General features: G+C 38.2%; 1 protein-coding gene across 1 annotated transcript; it reads right to left on the reverse strand.

Moving 5' to 3' along the window:
- Positions 1-575: 575 nt before the first annotated feature.
- On the reverse strand, positions 576-20998 carry GUCA1B (guanylate cyclase activator 1B). The gene is made up of 4 exons (XM_042465005.1): positions 20443-20998; positions 5758-5907; positions 3435-3549; positions 576-744 (listed from the first exon to the last, which is right to left on the reverse strand). The coding sequence occupies exons 1-4, from the start codon at positions 20644-20646 to the stop codon at positions 617-619; spliced, it is 597 nt and encodes a 198-aa protein (XP_042320939.1). The 5' UTR covers positions 20647-20998; the 3' UTR covers positions 576-616.
- Between the last annotated feature and the right edge of the window lie 354 nt (positions 20999-21352).

A 21352-nucleotide genomic window follows, 5' to 3' on the forward strand; every position in this document is an offset into this window, starting at 1 on the left:
GGTTGCTGTCTCTGTTTCCATTTCTATACATGTTTGATTGTTGGTCTGGAATGTTACAAAGAAGTTGAAACCTCTAACTCGCACATAGTCCCAATGATTTTTGGTAGCACTTATTATGGTTAAACAGCAAACAAAACCCTTGGAACACAAAGACTTGGCATCAGAATAGATTAGCCACATCTTTAAAGTACATTACAGCATAATCACTTCCTTTGTTCCACTTAGATTATCTCTTTGCTCAAATATATAATAATGAAAATAATCTACAGAGAATGCATGGTGTTTAACTAGTCAGTTAATGTTGTGTTTTCTCAGCTTCGAATGACATTTGGCTTTCACTTCAAGACACTTACAAGTCAGTTCCTTGGGTTGTAGCTATAAGCATGCTTCAACAACCAGGATTATGATGAATGCATATGATTACATTTTAGCATGATTGGTCTTAAACAGAGGTTTTTGAGTGTTATCATTTCGACTATTTTCAGCATGTATGCTCAAGATGTCAAAGCTTGACTTCTCCAAATCGTGTGGAGTAATCTTTTGGATACTCAAAAGATTCTTGGATGAAAGTAAATGTTCAGTCCATATCAATCTTTTCTAGTCAAGTGGACAAGTCTTACAACGTTGTACTTTTCTTCCTTTGCTCAGCAAACCATAATCCTGCATTCCCATCCATCTGTAGCATCTTCATCACCCACCTGTCTTTCCGTGCCCCATCAATGAATTCATCCAGAGACAACTGCCCTAAATAAGAGAGAAAAATGCAAGAGAGAAGAAGTCACAGTGTGTCAAAGACAAAGAAACACCTCTTCAAATTCTGCTTGCTCTGTAGGTATTTGTGTAGCCTTACAGTTTTATTATCATTGTACTGCCAGAAATTTCCCTGTTACCTACTGTAAGGTTTTGGAATTTCTGGGAAAATTGACGAGAAGTATAGTTAGCTTTCACATTCACCTTATGCACATTTTATATGTTTAGGGGATACATAAGGCCTGCAACAATAGTAGCAGTAGTAGTACTATTAGCATCAGCAACGACAACAACAAAAAAACAATATGGCTTTCAATACAGTAGTTAGTTTCTCTAGCAGGCCGTGAAAGGTCAGCTTATGCTGATGGGATACATAAGAACATTTCCATTTTAGAATGTCTGGGAAACTGTTCCTTTGTTATGGTGTATGATCTCTCTCTCACACACTTTGTTGGGAAACCATCAGCACTTTCTAGGGGAGAAGGGATATTTTAAGATCAGAAAAGATGAGATTATTCATCTCATCTTTTGTGGAGGTACGCATTTACCCATAGTGTAGTGGTGAAGATAGTACTGAAAAAGTATATTAAAAGCAGAAATCAAAAAGGAGACAAGCTTCATGTCTTCTAATCAACTTTTTATTCCTTTTAAAGTAGTCCAGTGCAGTTTGGGCCTGCATAAGGAGCTTATCACATTGCTTATTAAAGCGAATTACCTCTCCTGGCTTAAATTTTAAATCAAGTGGCATCCTGATATTATCACAAAGATTTTGCCACCAAATCCACCAACCGGGTCCATCCCGGGTCCAACCCCACTCCCAGGAGCACTATTTTCTTAAGAAGGAAAACTCCCAGTTTTGAAAAGAGGTGCGCTGGACCAGGGATGGACCGGCGGTGGACCTGGGTGGTACATTCAGTGTCAAGATCCTTGTGATAATATTGGGATGCTGCCTGATTTAAAATTTAAACTGGGAGTGATAAATTGCTTTAATAAGCAATGTGATAAGCTCCTAAGAAAAGGACGTCTTCAAGGGCCTTCTGCAGAAATCACTGAAGTTATAAATACTCTTTAAAATACAGGACCATTAAGAACGCGTGGAACTTGTCTCTTTATTGTTTTCTGGTCATAGTCCAGCCGAGGAAACTGGTCTGTTGGTCGCAGCATCTAGTACCCTACAGGCTGTCATTGGACAGTCATTATTCCAACCTGGCTTCTTAGAACTATCATTCTTCCACCCACCACCACCCCCCCCCAAAATTGTCACACCATACTATATATCCACTGTCATATGAAGGCAAAGTCCTTCTGAACAAATCTTGTCAAGAAAACCCTGTGATAGGTTCTCCTTAGGGATGCCAAAAGTTGCAAGGGACTTGAAGGTACACAAAAACTATACTGTATAATTTAATCTGTCCCTTATTTTTTTTAAATGCTTAATAAAAAGAACAATGTTTTAAAATGAGAGTTTGGACAGGGGAAGAAGGCACTGGCAGCTGGGATGGGGAACATTTTGAGGCAACAGGAATGGAGTGAGTGAGAAATTATGAGAAGGAAGTGGTATGCCTAGAAGTGAGGAATGGACAAAGAGCACCTTGCATTCTCTCACACACAGTGCCAGCAGTTCTACTGATGGAATGTGCTACTTGCTGCTCTGTTTCTTGCAACAAAATGCCTTACACCATCTCTAACCATGAAAGCAAGGGCAGGCTCATATGAAAGTACTACACTGCTATTTTGAAAGAACGATGAAGAGAAACACGTGGAGCTGTGTTTTGGCCTCTTTAACTTAACATTTTGAGATTCAATTTTCCTAGAAATTGAATGTGAAAATAGCTCACTTCAGAACTCTGTTGGAGAATCCCAGGGTGCCTCCACCTGTGATGAACATGTATATTTGTAAGTAAATTCAAGTATTACAAAAACCAAACAAGCCTTCATTGATCTGTTTCCAAAGTGAATCAAACCTGACTAAGCACTGTACTCCTGGGCTTCTCACCATTCAAAAATATAGAGGAATGCCTAACAATGCATATTTCCAATTTCTATGTATGGTTGTAAAAGCTGGACAGTGAAGAAAGGAGACAAGAATAAAATAAACTCATTTGAAATGTGGTGCTGGAGAAGAGTTCTATGAATACCAAAGACAACTGAATAGTCTTAAAGCAAATCAATCCTGAACTTTCATTAGAAATGAAAGTGGCTAAACTGGGGCTGTTGAACTTTGGACATATCATGAGAATATATGACTCATTGGAAAAGATGATGATCTTTGGTAAAATGAAAAGCAGTAGGGAAAGAGAGAGACCACACTACAGGTAGATTGATTCAGTCAAGGAAGGCATGGCTGTGAGATTGCAAGGCCTCAGCAGGGCAGTTGACAAACAGGGCTCTCATTTATAGGGGTGCCATCAATTGAGTTCAACTTGACAGCAAACAACAACAATAACAACAACAACATGATGCTTCATAAGAAATTTAAAGGGTGGTTGCTGAATGATAATTCAGAAAATATGAAAGCTTCTATCCAAGCAAATTTTCCTTTCCATTTAAAATGAAATGACTGTGGCTAACTGAATGCATAAAATGTGTAAGACCTGATTTTGTCTGAGCTTTTGTGTGTCCAAAACTAGGGTAAAAAAATGACAACTTAGGTATAAGTATCACCCAAACTGCAAACTGATTACCATCTCCATTCTCATCCACTAGCTGAAATATCCTTTCAACAACCTCTTCTGGAGAGAGACGGGGGAGTCCTTTCTGTTCTTCAGGTAGGCATACTTGCTTTAGCCTGTAAATAGACTGGAAGAAGAAAAAACAAACAAAAAACAAAAATGAGTTGAGGATACAGTGGTAAATGTCTGGAATGGAAAAGTCACACACAAAGGCATTCAACACTGTTGCCACAAAAGATGGTTGAAAGGTAATAGGAAAGTAGGAAGTCCCAAGATGCTTTCAGGACATGAATGATTTAGGATGCTTACAGCTGGGAAGTTCCTAGTGCAAGGGTGGGAAAAGTGTGACCCTGAAACCACATGTGGTCCCAACAAGGATATCTTTGTGGCCCCTGATACCTTCAGAAATTCCAGAACAACACTTTTCTGATCAGACAGTGAACTGGTTCTCCTGAAGTCTTTAAGTGCAACAATTCACTTTCTAATTAGGTTTCAAGGATGTTCTTCACTGATTAACACCAAAACATATCCATTTTTTGAGAACCAGAAGTGGACTTCAGGCCCTTTAGGGCTTTTTGTTGAATTTTTCCATGTGGTCCCTCAGAGAGCCCTCAAACCTGTTTTTGTCCATTCCTGTCCTAGCACTATCAACTAAAATACTTTCCTAAGTCATGGTGGGGTTTTTTTGTTACAAAGAAAACCAGCAACAAATGGACAATCTTTTCTTCTTCTTGAGAATTACTGATTCATAGTTCTGTACCTAGGATTACTGTTTCCTTAAAATCTCTCTCTCTCTCTCTCTCTCTCTCTCTCTCCCCATATATATATCAATCCTATAATCATTACTATTGCTGTTATAGAACAATTTACCCTGAGATGTGCCCATGATCCCTCGTTGACTTTTCTTAAACAGATCTTAAGAGACCTGATGTGTTTTTGAAGAGATGGCTTATCACACCGGTGACCACAGAAAGCATTGTGCTGTTATTTTTGTATTTTTTCCATGATAAGAAAAAAGTCAGAAGATGTTGTGGAAAAAACAAGAGGGGTTATAACTGGAATGTGCTTTGCACTGCAGCCTCTGCAAAATTCAGTGAATGAAGCAAGCATGATACCACTCCTGGTTCCTCCAGGTCACTTTAAATTGATTACTTATAAGAAAACATTTTCCACTTTTTAACCTGTATATTTTTATAGTTATTTTATTTTATTAATTATACAGTATATTTCTAGTTTTAAAATTTTACACTGTGGAGTACCTTGAGGAAGTCTTAAAAGATGGTAAAAATGCCTTTAAAAATACTGTTTGAACATTATGTTCTATTGCCAATTTGAGGCTTCTGGGTCACCATGGCCTCTCCCCAAACTCTTTGCTTTTTCCTTGGTCTTCCTTTTGTCTTAGCAGAAGCTATTCTTTGAATGTGGACCTACCTGAACTGACCTTTTAGCAGATTGTGGATTAACCAGAGCTTGACCTAGACATGTCCAATTATGTGGAGACTTTTAAAATTAGGACTGAGAATCTACCTAAAATAGACCAATCTGGAACAGGAGGCAGTTCATTGGCACCTAATGTTTTTGATGCTCATGATTCACTAAAGTGGAGGACCTGGTTTGTTAGTAGCAGTGCAGTTGTTCTTGTAAGTGAGAATGGGGGAAGAAATTCTATGTGTGTGGGATGGGGGGTTATGAATAGCTATCCTGTTGTTCTACCAAGAGAATGAGAAGTGTGACAAGCAAATGCTTCAGTCCATATTCCTCTATGCACAATCCTTACTCCTAAACCTTTTAAAAGTAGCTGGGGCTGTAATCTTTCCTAGAAATTTTCATTAGCAATGTTTACTCTTATATTTTAGAATTGTTCATTCAAATCAAGAGGATTGCTTTTCTTTCTAGGTGAAGGTCTGTGTTTACTTGGAGAAGATATAAGCAATAAAAATACATGTGAACTCTTACAGAAGTATCAGTCTTAGAACTAAGCTACATGCTCAGTTAAACATGTAACATGCAGATTAGTTTTTGCTTTTTGTTTTTTACATTCAAGTAAGTGCAGGGAGCCACAATCTGGATCAGGATCTTTGTAGACAGGTGCAAGATGTTTCAGATCTTTCAGATGTTTTTTATTTCAAAAACCCCTCCTTGAGAAAACTCACTGGCATCAATAGAAAAATGAAAGAAAAACCCATTGACACCAATAACCTCTGTCAACAGCAGATACGTTCTGTTTCGAAAAACCATGCAATACCTCATGAAGCAATGATAAGGGCCTATACAGAGCCAACAAGCAGGAAACTGTGAAGCCAAGGAGAGTATCTGGCAATAAATTCCTACTTACCTCAACTATTTCTAAGAGCTCAGGTTTATCTATGCTGCCGCTCCCATCCTTATCATATATTTTGAATGTCCATCTCAGTTTGTGTTCAAGTTTTCCTCGTAAAACAAGGTTCAAAGCAGCCACATATTCTAGGAAGTCAATGGTGTTATCCTGGGAGTACAAAAATGGGAAGAGAGGAGATTAATTTGCAAAACCCTTAATCGTGTCAACTATAGGTAGTCAACATATAGACTGGGTGGGCAAAGTGCAGCCTACCAGCCATATGCAGCCCCAAGGCTCTTTTTGTGGTCTTCCACAGTGCTATGGGGTCAAAGCCATTTTGATCAAAAACATCCCCAAATGCCCTCTAGAAAATGTGGAGATTTTTTCTCCCACTTTGCAAGACATTTTAGGCTCATGAGAAGACTAAAAACATGATCTGATGCCTGTAGAGTTAATACTGCTGCCACACTGAATAAAGTGCATAAGCAAAGACTGAACCAAGCTAGTAATATTTTTTAGTTGTCAGTGGAAAGTAAACACCATTGTAATATGGCAAGTAAACTGACGTCATTAAAGAAAACACACACACATATAATGGCAGATAAATTTCAAAAGGGTTATGTAGAAAACTGTCATACACTTCAGTGGAACATCTGAGTCCTAGATCAGATTTCTTTCACCTTAAGCCAAAATGACTAAATTGAGACAATTGTACTTTGGACAAGTTGAAAAAGATGATAATGCCAGGAAAGTGGAAGGAAATAGGAAAAGAGGAAGGCCACATTAAAGATGGATTAATTCAATAAAGGAAGTCATGGCTCTGAATTTGTGAGGCCTAAGAATTTTGGATGGATCTAAACATCTTGTATTTAGGAAATAAAAGATGTCTACGTACAAAAAATCTTGTAGTGCCTTCAACACTAACTGAGAGACCAAAGTTTGGAACATAAGCTTTTGTAGACCCAGTCAACTTCATTAGATGTGTCAGTTGTCAAAAGTTAACTCTGTGCCTACTGCTGTCCCTCAGTGCATTGGAATTTCATAGGTACTGCTGTCATTAAGTGCATTCAGAAAATAACCCAGAACTGTTTAAAGTTTTTCTTTTTCAAAATTTACCAGGATGAAGGTCAGTTTAAATATTACTATGAGATGTTAACCCTGTCTCTATGACTATCTAAATTTTGTCTTGGAATTGTTATCGATTAACTGGGAGTGTTGTTACTGATTGTATAATTTTATCTGAAGTTGGAATAATTTTATCTATAGTTATCTGGAATATAGTTTTACTTGAAAATGTGGCATAGACAATAAACATAGTTTTACTTGAAAATAAACTAATAAACTAATAAACAAAGCAGTTTGATTTTCTAAACCCCAAGTAGGCCCATTGCCAAAGTGACCTCAAAGACTGAGAGCCATAACCAGTTCAGACTTTTGTAAATTGTTACACAAGCAAAAGGCATCATATTTGATCCTTTTTGAAGCAATTTAATACCTACAGAGCCAGTGCCCTTGGAAACAACCTACTTTCAACAATTTATTGTGTCAGCACTGTTACTGGAAAAGATATATTGCTACATTTATGCAACGTATCAGTGCAAAGTACTTGTTACATCTATAGAAATGTGTGATTACCTATTACTTCCTCAGTGCTACTACATCCTAAAGCGTGCTTGACATATCCCCTTTGGAATAATTTACTAACATTTGACCTGGCCCATAGAATAAGCAATCCACTATCTTTTACTGCGCCAGTTCTAGTTACTGCTGGGTCATTACTGTTTGCTTTTGTTTTATTATCTTGCAAACTTCAACTTTACTCTCTCATTTCATTCTGTAGTGTCTTTAGTGGGTTTCCCTGAGATAACAAACCATTTGCTTCACCTTTTGAAGTGGGCCGAAAGAGAATCAGCAATTCCTGGCAAGGGTCATAGGGATTTCCTGACTCGCCTCTCAGCCTTGGGAGGCAGAGCTCACAGTTCCAATGTGGCTAGAGGCACTGGACTGGGATTTGGGAGATTCAGGTTCTAGTCTCCACTGAGCCATGAAACTCACTGGGTAACTTTCTCTCTCATGAACTGTCACACAAGAGCTTCATTATTCAGGTAGAAATTACATTTTCCTAATGATCATGACGGTGTGAACCATCAATACCCTTTTACTCCTTTGGCACTTGGTTATGAGGGTTATCCCACTTCCTCTTAGTATTTAGCTCTCCTGATATACTTAATCTCAGATTATTCTTTTATAGGTAAATCAATAAATGCTATTGTGCATGGTCTAACTTGGCTCTTTAAGCATACTATAATGGCACAACCATTCAGTAGTAAAACAAAATACAGCCAAATAAAATCTGCTATTTTACACCTGGTTATTTTGCAAAACAGAGTTAAATTTATTCTCTGTCATCACTTATAACGAGTTATGCAGTGTTTCTGCCATCATCAACATTTTGTCTTCCTGCATTAGTTGAAGCAAAATGTAGAGATAAATTTGCCAAAAAATTGGAAACTAAAGGCAACAGAAATGGAATTATGCCTGTTTGGAATCATTTCTGTTCTTTGATGAGACCAAAAGTTGGTTTTGTGGTTATATTTTACTTGTTGGTGTCATGCTGGTATGCTTTATTTGTTTGTTCTTTGTTATGTACTTTTGTTTTCGGCTTTAGGCTTTTCCTGATGGAGTTGCTAAATGTAATTTAAATATCTCTTAAATTATCATTACCAGCTGGCCATGATTTATGTCAGGTTTATATATTTTCAAAGGAGGCCCATTCTTCATATAGTGATTGGTGCCTGGGGCATTTGTGTCACTTGCCTTGAATCCTTATCACAAGAGGCCTTTGATAAGCTCTTACAGAAACCAGCTGCCAATCCCACTTCTGGTGTGAGAGCTGCCAGTAGTTTCCATAAGCAATTCTGGCTATAGTGCAACAAATTACAGTATAACATCTTAGTGTTGTTTTCAGGGGACTCTTCTTCTATGCAGTCAACTTGTCTCATTCATGAAATTTTACAGGGGGTCCAAACAATGTCTTCTGTTTGTCACCCTCATGTTTTCCCACTACTTCTTCCATCCTTTTTTTGTTTTATTTTTGTTACTACAGAAAGACATTATAACTGCACAATGTCATTCAACTGGTACCACAAGGAGCTGTCCATATGGAAACACTGTCTGGGTGATAAAGTTAACTTCTAAAAGCGAAATACTCTTATGTTTTTGTACATGCATGGGAATATTTTCCTACTCTACTTTAGTGGTTCTTTCTGGGTGTGCTGAACTTCAGCTCCTATCAATTCCACTCAGCACAGGTAATGAGTAGGAGAGCTGTGAGTTGGGGGGACACCACATTGTGATATATATTATTTGTGTCTTAGGGGTATAAATCTCTCTGAGAGAGTCCTATATGGTTCTGGAGGCAGAAACTACAGAGAGGTCTAGGATGCACCTATACTTTAAAAATAATGCAGTGTAACACCACCAGTTTAATTTCAGCTCTGGAGTAAACTGCTCAGTCAGATTTCAGCAGTGCTTTGTATAATGCTTGGACATAATAGGAAAAAAAATTTTTTTAACATATCTGGCTATGTCTTACACAGCAGAAATTGTTCTTTTGGGTGTATTGGTCACCGCAACATCGTTCCAAAAAGGTCCTTTCTAAATCAGCAAATTGTTGGAAATGTAATACTACTAATGCTTCCTTAATGCATATGTTTTGGAATTGTTTCTTAGTAGCTACATTTTGGGAGGAAGTAATCAGGAGAAAAATTTGTATGCGAAAGGATCTTGTTGTACCTTTCTGACTAACAGAAAGAAAGAAGTCTATGAGAGTCTATGAAAGCTCATGCTATCAACTTCTTTCAGTTAGGTCCAAAACACAAGGCAGAAATAATCCAGTTTGAGACCACTTTAACTGCCCTGACTCATTGTTAGGGAATCCTGGGAATTGTGGTTTAATGTGACATCAGAACTCTCTGACAAAGACAAAACTACTATCTCACAAAACTACAGTTCCCAGAATTCCTAGCACTGAGCCTGGGTAGTTAAAATCATCTCAAACTGGATAATTTCTGCAGTGTGCTTTGGACCTTAGTTTCAAAGGTGCTACAAGATCCCTTTGCATACAGATTTTCCAGACTAACATGGCTATGTCTTTGAATTCTACAAATAAATTTGGTTACAGAAAGCTTCTTGATATTCAGGGATGTGGATATAGTTTTGCTTTATTTACCTGTTTCTTGGAAATTAACAAATGGTCAAAGACATGGATTCTTTTGACTACTAAAAATTGATACATTGTTACAGGAAAGACAATTTTTCTCTAACTGTGATCCAATGAATAGAAAATCCAACAATGCTTGCAACATTTGATAAATGGTATATAGGCAAAATGTACAAATGGACTTAAATTTGGACATTTTGTCATCTTTCATGGAAACTTATGACTAATAAGGTTATTTTTCCGCTTTTTGTGTCCCCATCCTCCCATATCTTTATAATACTGGCACATTATTATATTGTGTGTAACTGAGATCCCTTCTGAATATAAATAAATTTAAAATATATTTTTAATTACAAAATGCTGCTCTGTTATAACATTTTTTATTTTTAAAAAATACTGTACTGAAATGTATTTTACCTAGTACTTCTTATATGAACTATAGGGTTTATTAAATGGCACAGAAGTACAGTACAGTACTAGAAAGCAGTGGGTATGGATGGCTGCCATGTCAGCAGTGCTGCAAATACACATTGGATTTAGCCTGAATATCAAAGGAACTACCCAAAGTTCTGAATCCTATCCCCCAAATAGGTTCAGCGCTTTGGACAGTGCCTTTAAAACTCAGGCTAAAATATAGAGCTGATTTGCCGCCCGCCATTGTGCCACTGTCAGAACGCAGGCAGGCAGGCAGGCAAGCAAGCAAGCAGACTTGTAGATGTTTCCCAAAAACTGCATGTACGTGTTCTGATAGATAGTAGAATCAGAAAGTGTGATCCCACTCCACAATATTGTACTGCTTATCCATACATTTTCAAGCAATGTTCATGGGAAGGGGGTGTCCTGGACCCCTGCCAATTCCAGTGGTATGACCTACCTCTGCATTTCTGAATTTGGTGCTGCTGCACTTTATTTTTGCAAACCAGACACTCAAGGGCTATAAGCCTTATTTTTAAGAGAAATTGGAATGCCAAAGGCTTCCAGGAAGCATGAGTGTCCAATAATAATAATAATAATAATAATAATAATAGGCAGACATCTGTGTGTGTCTTGTTTTATGTGTAAAAATGTGGTTATGTTGCTGTTTCTATCAAAACAAGCTTGACAATGGGGACGTTTGTGGAATGTGTTTTGAATTTTTATCACAAGTGGGAATAATACATTAAAACATCTAGTGGGGAGAAAAGGTTCCTTAGCCCAGATCTACAGGATGAGGGCATATATTTCATGATACAGGAGACATTAATGGCTTGAATGATAGTGTCCACAGGTTTCAGATGGCTACCTCCTCCTTTTTACTGTCTGAAGACGTAACCTCAAAATTCCTGTTCTTGATTGGGCCACTGACAGACAGTATCCTCGATGGCCCTCTGCAGGGTTGGCCTGGTTTCTGAGAGCTACTGTCCAGAGCTACATAAAGTACATAATCCCCGCTTACTCTTTTGACACTCATTTCCTTAATTAGCATATATTCTTGAGCTCTATCTCTGTCCTATTGACACCCAACCTATTTCTTTTGATCTGTTGGCTCCTGATTATTTTCAGTTTACTTCTTCTCCTGATATTGGCTTGTAATGCTGGCATTTTTAAACCATTTAAAATCTCTTTCTCCCCCCTGCACAAGCTCCAGGAATCTCACACCAGATTATTGATAAACATGTCCCCAAACTTCATCCATAATGATCATATTAAGAATATTCATGTTTGTTAGTGGTACTGACTAGTGGTCTGATTAGTATGTGAAGCTGGAGAGGATTATTCTCAGCTATTGTTTGACAGTGGAACACACTTCCTCAGCGTGTGGTGGAGTCTCCTTCCTTGGAGGCATTTAAACAGATGCTGGATGGCCATCTGCCAGGGATGCTTTGATTGTGATTTCCTACATGGCAGGAGGTTGGTCTGGATGGCCCTTGTGGTCTCTTCCACCTCTATGATTCTATGATTATCACCCTGCAGAGGCTCACTTGCCCTTTGCTCTTGTAAACATTTTTCATTTCATATATCAAATGAGCTGATACTCTGCATAATTACAAGATATTATTTGGGCCAGGACTTCATGAGATGGCCAAGACGTCAGGTACTCGTGATAGGTAACCCCAATCCAGGTATGGAGATATGTTCACCAGTCCTGGACGAGGTCACACTTCCCCTCAAGGACTGTGTTCGTGGCTTGGGGGTGCTCCTGGATTCGTTGCTTCAGCTGTCATCTCAGATCGATGCAACAGCCAGGAGTGCCTGTTATCAGCTTCTGCTGATATGCCAGCTGCGGCCCTACCTAGATCAGTGGGACCTAGAAACAGTTGTGCATGCGCTGGTAACCTCTTGCCTCAACTTCAATTAATTCAAAACATGGCAACCAGATTGATCACCGAAAAATCTAGAGGCGACCACATAGCGCCAGTTCTAAAATCTTTACACTGGCTGCCAATTAGTTTCCGGGCACAATACAAGGTCCAGCTCACTTACGGGAACGTCTCCTTCCATATAATCCACCCCGCACACTCAGGTCCTCTGGGAGCAACAGGCTTGCTGTAGTTACCCAGAGGACCTTTTCATCGGCTGCTCCCATAACTATGGAATGACCTGCCAGAGGAGATCTGTCACCATTACAACTCTAGATGCGTTCAAGAAGGCTCTTAACATGGATCTCTTCCGGAAGGCATTCCCAGATTGATAAACAGGTTCTCCCATTGTCCCCATAACTGTGGTTGCTTTATTCACCCCACAATGCCTCACTGAAATTAGGGTTAAGTTTAGATTGATTTTAGCAATTTGATTGTATTTTATGATGTTTTGTAGCTTTTAATTGGAGGTTAGAGATTTATGTTTAATCAATGTTATTGCGATATTTTATGATTGTTACCCGCCTCGATCCTTCGGGGAGAGGTGAGCTATAAATTATTATTGTTGTTGTTGTTGTTGGCTGACCATGTTTTTAGAGACAGCTATTTATAAGAGTTAACAGTTTTTCCTCAAGGTTTGCTGTTAACTTGCCTGCTATTATGATTATTTGGAGACACAGTCTCTATGTATGGTTTCCCTACTCCTGTTGTCTGCATCCTATTTAACTCTACAGTATTTAATAGCAACAGGAGACAATGTCTGCCAGCATTTCTTCTGAAAGCCATTATAGGCATCCAGAGTGAAGGAAAGAAAAACAGATTTGTTACTGAGAGAATCAAGTTTAGTGAAATATAGATTAAAATAAATAGGGTAAGTGGCAGTGTCTTTTGACTATTTTTCTTTTTAGCATGCAGTATGGCATTGGTTTTGTATTCTGTATGTTCAGTTCTCAGTACAGCACAATCTTCATTCAATTTTGCATTGTATATACTCAAATCTGATTGAAGGCAGCTTCACCCCTCAAGACAAGGAGTGACAATGCCAAAGCTTGCTTTTCCAGTTTCTTAATTATGAGACATTTAATATATCTTCTACTCACCCAAAGCTTGTTCTACCTGCCATTAAGATATATCTGGACTTATCTCAGAGCTGAACATACTGATATGGTAGGCAGATTATGGTCCAATCCATACTGCAGAAATAATCCAGTTTGACACTGCTTTAACTACCCTGGTTCAGTGTTAGGGAATTCTGGGAAATGTAGTTTTGTGATGCATTTAGTCTTCTCTGGCTACATTCCCACAGCAGTTTGACTCTACTGTATTTTAACTGCCATGGCCCAATGCTATGGAATTCTGGGAACTGTAGTTTGTTGTGGCGCCAGAGCTATCTGACAAATGTCTCACAAAACTACACTCCCCAGAATTCAATAGCACTGAACAATGGTAGTTAAAGTACAGTACTGTCAAACGGGATTATTTTTGCAGTGCAGATGCAACCTCTGTCAGAGAGCTCTTTTGCCAGTGGTATCTCTAAGTTTAGTATCACATGTTGCATGGTGTCACCCACCCATTGACCTCTTCCTCCCATACCACCCCATACAGAATCCTTAGACATGTTTTTTGTACCAATGTTACTCAAATATTGTAATTCCCATATATCACTACTTGTAATGGTACAGTTGTGACATGAACAACTACAAAAATTAAAATTGTACTTTTAAATTATAGTATCATGCACACAGCTTAAATGTACATGAAACATGGTTAAAGTGAAAATTTGATAAAATGTGATGCTTTTAAAGAAAATGTGTGTATGTGTGTGTGTATATATATATATACAAAAATTAATTTTTAATAAACCCTGGAGTCTCTCTTTTCTCCTCCCACTGAGGCTGCACTCCTTTCATTCCATCTCTTCAGCATTTTAAAGGGACACAGGCAAATGCCACAGCCTGTTTCTGGAAAAGGCAAATATTTGGGAAGCAGTGGTGTCACTCCACTTAGGATGTCACTTGTCTGAACCCCCTGCACTCCACTAGTGACACCAGTGTCTGGAGCCACAATAAATTACAATTCCTAGGATTCCATAGCACGGAGCCACGGCAGTTAAAGTGGTGTCAAACTGGATTAGTTCTGTAGTGTGGATTGGATCTATATGCTGATCCCATTACAACCTCAGAATTGGTGTAGAAATTTAAAGGTTGCTTGGAGAGATGGGGCCAAATAGTTGTCTGGTAGACTTGTCTCAATTGTGGCTATTTAAAGCTGCCAGAGGAGGCCTGGATAATTGGGTGGGTGGGAGTTGTAAATATTTCTTTGAAAGAGGGCTATGTTCTGACTAGAATAGAAAACAGGAAGGAGAAATTTAATTTTAAATAAAGAAATAACCAGCACTAAGGTGGAAGGAATTCAGTTTAATGACGGGTAGAAAATTACAAAAAGGAATTGAAGATACATGATATAAATGTTGTATTAACAGCTTTGGTTGTCTACTATTTATATATTTTGTTCCATATATTTGAAAAAATATTATACGTGTGTGTGTGTGTGTGTGTGTGTGTGTGTGTGTGTGTAAATACATGTTATTTTTGAGTGCCTTTTTTTTAAAAAATATATACCAAAAAAGAGGGCTATGGCGGGTTCCAGACCGCCCAAAAGTACGTGCTCGGCACATACTAGGGTTAGGAAGGGACGTCCTTTCCGGATGCCCCTAATCCATGTACATGCCGAGCACGTACAAAATGGTGGCGCCTATTCTACATGGGTGCCGCCATTTTGACGTAGCGGATGCTTAGCGTCTGCACATCGCAGTGCAGAAATGATGCCGCAAGTGCGCCATTGGTGCCTTGTGGCGTCATTTCCATACCGCAAAAAGAACCCGCTTTTTGCAGGTTCTTTATGCTGCGTCAGGGAATCGCACGGTTTGTCCGCTGTGGTTCCCTGACACAGCAAACACTGGCGCGGGCAGACCGCTCTTTTGGGTGGTCTGTAAAGCGCCTATGTTCCAAACTCACTAAAAGAAACAATTGTAAAACCTTTGTTAAAGAAACCTTCATTGGATTTTATCTTCCTAGATAACTATTGGCTAGTCTCTAATATCAGCTTTTTAAGAAGGGACTTAGAGCAAGTTGTGGCAATAGAACTCTAGGCTTTCTTGGTTGAAAAGGATTACTTGAATCTATTCCAATCTGGGTTTGGCCTGGTTAAAGGACAGAAATATCCTTGGTTGCCTTGATTGATTATCTATATCAAGATTTGGACAGGGAGAGTATATCCCTTTTAGTTCCTCAATCTTGCTGTGGCAAGCAAAATAGTGCTGTTCTGTATGCCCTTTAATATTTAAATTATTTTGTTTTGCTTTAAAATTATATCTTAAGATTGTTTTGATACTGCTGTTAAAAGTTATTAAACAACATTTAAATGTGTTTTTAAAATGTTTTATTTTTGCATTGTTTTAGTTGCTTTTATTTGTTCATTGCCATGGGAAGCCTTGTAGGCTGTGAGGTGATATAGAAATAAATAAAACAATAAGCAAGTGGTTGTGATTTTTCCAACCCTCTGGAACACTTATTTACTAATAGAGATTGAAAGGTGGAGTACTTGGAACCTTAAGCTTAGTATACTGGATAGTCCTAACTAAAAGATAACCTTAAGATCCAGGGCGTATAGCTAGTTAATCCATGTTGTCACTGTTGTGCATTTCAGCTAAGGAAGTGTGAGAAATTAGTTTCTTTTTGTCCCAAGTACATTCCAAAATCCTCAAATTCCATCATAATTTCAGAAAGGATCAAAAATAGGTGAGAAAGAAAACTGGTAGATTTTTGCCATCTGTGTCCAGTGTTTAAATTGGTCAAAAGTCTGAGCTTGAATCCCTGTGTAATCCAGCTATGTTCGCACCGAATTAGACTTGGCACCTCTTTCTTCTGACAGGATCCTCATTTTCAACAGCTACATGGTGGGCAGATACAGCAAAATCAGCACTATGTTAGAAATAGCTGTATGCACTGAATGTGCCAAGACAGATTTGTTCAGTTCTGCAGCCCAAAACAACCCACAAGATGGCATGGACGTTTCTTTCACACACTGGTACATGAAGAAGGGGAATGCAGATGCAAATCATCATAATGGTCTTCGGCTTTGTTGAATGTAAGAGAAATGAAAAGTCACAAAATCCCAGAGCTTGGAAATGGTATGTTTTGGGACAACTATTCCCTAACTTCCATGGCCATAATGGCTGGAGCAATTCTAGGAGTTGTCTAAAAGGATTATTTTTCTAGGTTCTAGGTTTGTCTATCCAGTAATGTGCCAAGATTAAGATTACTGCTGGATTAGAAACAGTCCTGTTGACAGAAATGGCTGATGTCCACTATTTCTTTTACTTGTGTCTTTATGTCCGTTTCCATTTCTATTAGCTGACAGGCCATAGAAGTAGACCATTTGTCTCTTCAGGATTAATTCAATGTTTTCCTCCTTCAGCAAATGTTTTAACCACATCTATTTTGTGCTATGTTGTTCCATAGGCAGGACAAATTAAATCAGAGAACAATATCACTACCCTTCTACAGTAAGTTTCCTGTAACATTGTTCATGTTAATGGCTATGAAGTCAACTTCAATGTATGGCAACCCTAAGAATGAAAGACCTCCAAGTAACCCTATGATCGACAGCCCTCCTCAGGTTTTGTAGAGTCAGGGTTGTGGCTTTCTTGATTGTGACTTTCTATCAATCTGTAATGCAGTTTTTCCTTTTCCTTCTGCCTTCTATTTTTGTTGTTATGTGCCTTCACATCATTTCCAACTTACAGCAGCCCTAAGGTAAGCTCATCACAGTGAGTGTGTGACTCACCTATGGTCATCCAGTGGGTTTCCATGTCTGAGTAGGGAATCGAATTCTTAATCTCCAGAGTCCTAATCCCATGCTCAAACTACTATGTCATGCTGGCTCTTGCCTTTTACTTTACAATTATTGTCTTTTTAGTGAGCTATATATCTTCTTGAGAGCCAGTGTTGCGAAGTGGTTTGAGTGTTAGACCAGGACTCTTGAAACCAAAGTTTAGATCCTGCTCAGCCATGGAAACCCACTGGGTAACCCTGGCAAAGTCACATTTTTTTAACCTCAACAAAGGCAAGGGTAAACTCTCTCTGATCAAATCTTGTCCAGAACATGCCCCCCCTCATGATAGTGTCACCATAAGCTGAAAAGACCTGAATACACACAACAAAAACAACAACATGTCTTTTCACAGTATGTCCAAAATACAAAGTCTCAGTTTAATTATTTTGGCTTCTAGGGGGAATTCAGGCTTGATTTGCTCTTGGGCCCATTTCTCTGCCTTTTGGCTTCTAGGGAGAATTCAGGCTTGATTTGCTCTTGGACCCATTTCTTTGCCTTTTGGCTTCTAGGGGGAATTCAGGCTTGATTTGCTCTTGGGCCCATTTCTTTGCCTTTTTAGCAGTCCATGGTATCCATAGAACTCGTCTCCAGGAAGTATGTGTTTTACAAAATAGAACACTTATTATATTAAGATTATTGTGTTTGGTAGGTTAGGATTTATGATTGGTGGAAGGGTGGTGATGGTGACACTGTAAGAAGATATGATTGTAAAATGCATGCATGAATGAATAATAATAAATATTATATTTATTAAAAAAGAGAACTCTTCTCCAGCACCACATTTCAAATGAGTTAATTTTCTTGTTATCTGCTTTTTCCACTGTCCAACTCTCACATCCATACATGGTGATGGGGAATATAATGGCTTGGACAATCCTAACTTTAGTATTCAGTGAGATCTCTCTACACTTTAGGATCTTGCCTAGTTCCTTTATAGCTGCCTTCCAAGTTCTAGACTTCTTCTGATTTCTTGACTGCAGTGTCCATTCTGATTAATGACTGAGCCAAGGTGTAAACAATCTTTAACTATTTCAACATCTTCATTGCCTACTTTAAAATCATATGTGGCAATTATTTTTGTTTTCTTAATGTTTAACTGTAGATCTGCCTTTGTACTTTCTTGATTTTTTTCAGTAACCCTTCTGAGTCTTTAGTATTTTCTGATAATAGTATGGTGTCATCTGCATATCTTAACCTGTAGTTCCCTCCTCTAGTTTTGATGCCTCCTTCCAAGAATTCTAATACTGCTTTGCACATGATATGTTCAGCATACAAGTTAAACAGCTAGAATGATGAAATATAGCTTTCCCTGATTCCCTTGCCAATTGGAAACCATTACATTTCTCCATATTTCATTGTAATAGTAGCCTGTTGTCCTGAGCACAGATTATATATCAGTACCAGCAATGCTGTGACACTGCCTTTTCTTTATGAGTGAGACATAGTTTTTCATGATCTACAGTCAAAGGGTTTCGGTAATCTATTCAGCAAAGGCTGATTTTCTTTTCAAATTATTTGGTATGTTCCATTATCCAACACATGCTTGCAATATGATTTCTAGTGCCTCTTCCTTTCTTGAACCCAGCTTGGACATCTGGCATTTCTCACTCTATGTATGAAAAAGACTTTCTTGTAGAATTTTGAGCATCCCTTTGCTTGCATGAGATATTAATGCAATGGGTCCTATATCCCCTTTCTTATGGATTGGATTATATATTGAGCATTTCCAATTTGTGGGCCATTGTTTTATTTTCCATATTTAGTGACAGATTTTAGTTAGAACTAGAGTAGATTTTGTCTTTGTAGCTTGAAGCAATTCTACTGGTATGCCATCAGTCTTAGTGATTTATTTTTCCCAAGTGCCCTGAATGCTATTTCCACTACACTTTCTAAAAGTGTAGGTTCATCTTCAAATGGTTCTTTCTTGAATGAATCTGTCATCCTTTCATCTCTTTTATATAGTTCTTCACTATATTGTCTCCATTGGCTTTTTATTTCTACTTGGTCATCTAACGTTTGACTCCTCAACAAAACCTATCTGACATCCTATCAGCAGCACTGTTACCATCAAGACAGCGTCTTACTTCCCAGGAGCACTCAGTCTCATTACAATGGAAAGGTAGAGCCTTGGTGTATTGTATAATGTATTAATGTGGTAAATTTTACTGCCTGGAACAAACTGTGCAACAATTTCTATTGTAGTGGACTTTGGCTTTGTGTGATGTTGCACTCATTTTGTAAATTATTTGATATAATGCCTCTGTCTCAGAGTGAACGTACTGAGTCACAGTCTGTGTACACACTGAATCAAACCATTCATATGTCCAGCTCAACATATTGCTTTTCTGTCTGTACACTGTTGGCTGTTTCTCTGACTACAGCATGGAATATCTACAGTGGCACCCCAGGAATTATACCAAACTGATGTTCTAGCTGCTGATTCTGTATTTATTCTAAAATTATTTGTTTTTTCCAAAGCCACAGGTCTCATCAGGATTCCTTCTTCTTCCATCAATATTTGATCAAAGGCAAATTTCTTGGTGGTTAGTGCACCTACAGGTTGTGAACTAAAACCAAAACCTCCCCTTGCACTCTGTATGAGGCAGTGTTATTTCTTCATCTAGGCATAAATATTGTAACAGTACTAATAGTTGCAACAGGAATACCTCATTTAAACTGGGATACCTCCTTAGTTTTATTTTCCTGACAGCCTTTCCTTTTGCTATTTAGTTCAACATGCCTGTTGTTTCCCAATTTTCAGATATGGTTTATTGAGTGGCACGGAACCTGCTGTTAGAGCAGGGAAAAATCTTTGAATTAATGCAATCAAGTATTTTTTAAAAAATCTTAATAGACCATCCTTTAGACTGTAGTTATATCGGTGACAACTATGGTTTATGAGGATGACAGGTATAACAGATAAATCTAAGGTTCTGAGTTTGTCACTATTTAGAAAAATCTTGGTTTTAATTTTAAAACAGTCAAACAAAACAATAACCTGAAACATCTAAATACACTAGTGAATTTTCTCATTACATGAGCTCCTGGAAACTAGAACCATCTCCTGGGATCATAGTTTATCAGACACTTATTAAAAAAACAACAAAGCAAAACTTAAGAAATAATGCCTACTCAAGAACAAATATCTACATTGGGGGGGGGGGGAGGCAAAGTGACTCTTCTGCTTCAGACCTAATTCTATGATGACTCAAGTAAAACCAAAACAAATGAAACAACAGTGCTTACCCCATTCTTATCAAAAGCCTTGAACATATTCTCCACGTATTCTGCAGCCTGTTCATCATTCTGTACCCCAAAGAAATGTTTGAATTCATGCATGAAGAGTGTCCCACTTGGACATTCTACCACAAACTTCTTATACCATTCCTGAAGTTCAGCTGCATCAATATCAACTGGTTCTCCTTCCTCATTAGTGAAATGCTGTCCCATTCTTTATTCCTGCTTTGCCTTTTCTTTCTTTTTGCTCTCCTTTTACAATGTTTATTCTTCTTCTCTTTCCTCAGTGAATACTAAACATTTAAGCTGAGCTACTGCTCTCTTTCTTCCTTCCTTTTATGTTTTTGCCTTGCAGTCTATACTTGTCCATCCAATGTACGCTACTGCAACCTGGAGTATGTTCACTGAATTAAATCAGCACAAGATAAGGATGTCTAAGATCATTAGGAGATTCCCTTTTATACGTCACAGAGACTTCAGAGGTCTTGGGTCAATATCTTGTTTAAAAGTCTCTGCACTATGTCTTCTCAAGTGAAGTCTCTCAAGACAATATACATATCCAAAATCTCTCCCATTAAGTGCCGTTTATTACTACTTTCTTGATGATTCTAAGCTTGGAACAATATCTCCAGTTGTTCCTCACAATTGCCACCACAAATACAAATGAACAAAACTATTGTTGTCTCTCTCAAATCACACAAGAGGACTACAAGCATCTGCTCAGCTGTGTGTGCTGCCAAATGGAAAGTTATTTACTATGGGATGCTATTTACATTTAGTATTAAAATCCTGGAATAAAATGCTTTTGTTAATTAATCCTATAAATCGGTTTGTACACTGATAGCAAATTCAACAAGCAGTTAGGACAGATGGCGATGTTAAAAACTGTATATGAATGGTTTGCCTTTTAATATTGCAA

The sequence above is a fragment of the Sceloporus undulatus genome, chromosome 4 (assembly GCF_019175285.1).
Source record: "Sceloporus undulatus isolate JIND9_A2432 ecotype Alabama chromosome 4, SceUnd_v1.1, whole genome shotgun sequence".
Taxonomy (NCBI): Eukaryota; Metazoa; Chordata; class Lepidosauria; order Squamata; family Phrynosomatidae; genus Sceloporus; species Sceloporus undulatus.

Excerpts from the sequence above, each read along its gene's own strand:
- GUCA1B (XM_042465005.1), bottom strand. The coding sequence starts at position 20,646 with ATGGGACAGCATTTCACTAATGAGGAAGGAGAACCAGTTGATATTGAT. Across the intron at positions 5,908-20,442 it reads AGGCTTTTGATAAGAATGGG|GATAACACCATTGACTTCCT; the intron begins GTAAGCACTGTT and ends TTGTACTCCCAG. Across the intron at positions 745-3,434 it reads AGTGGATGAGAATGGAGATG|GGCAGTTGTCTCTGGATGAA; the intron begins GTAATCAGTTTG and ends TCTCTTATTTAG.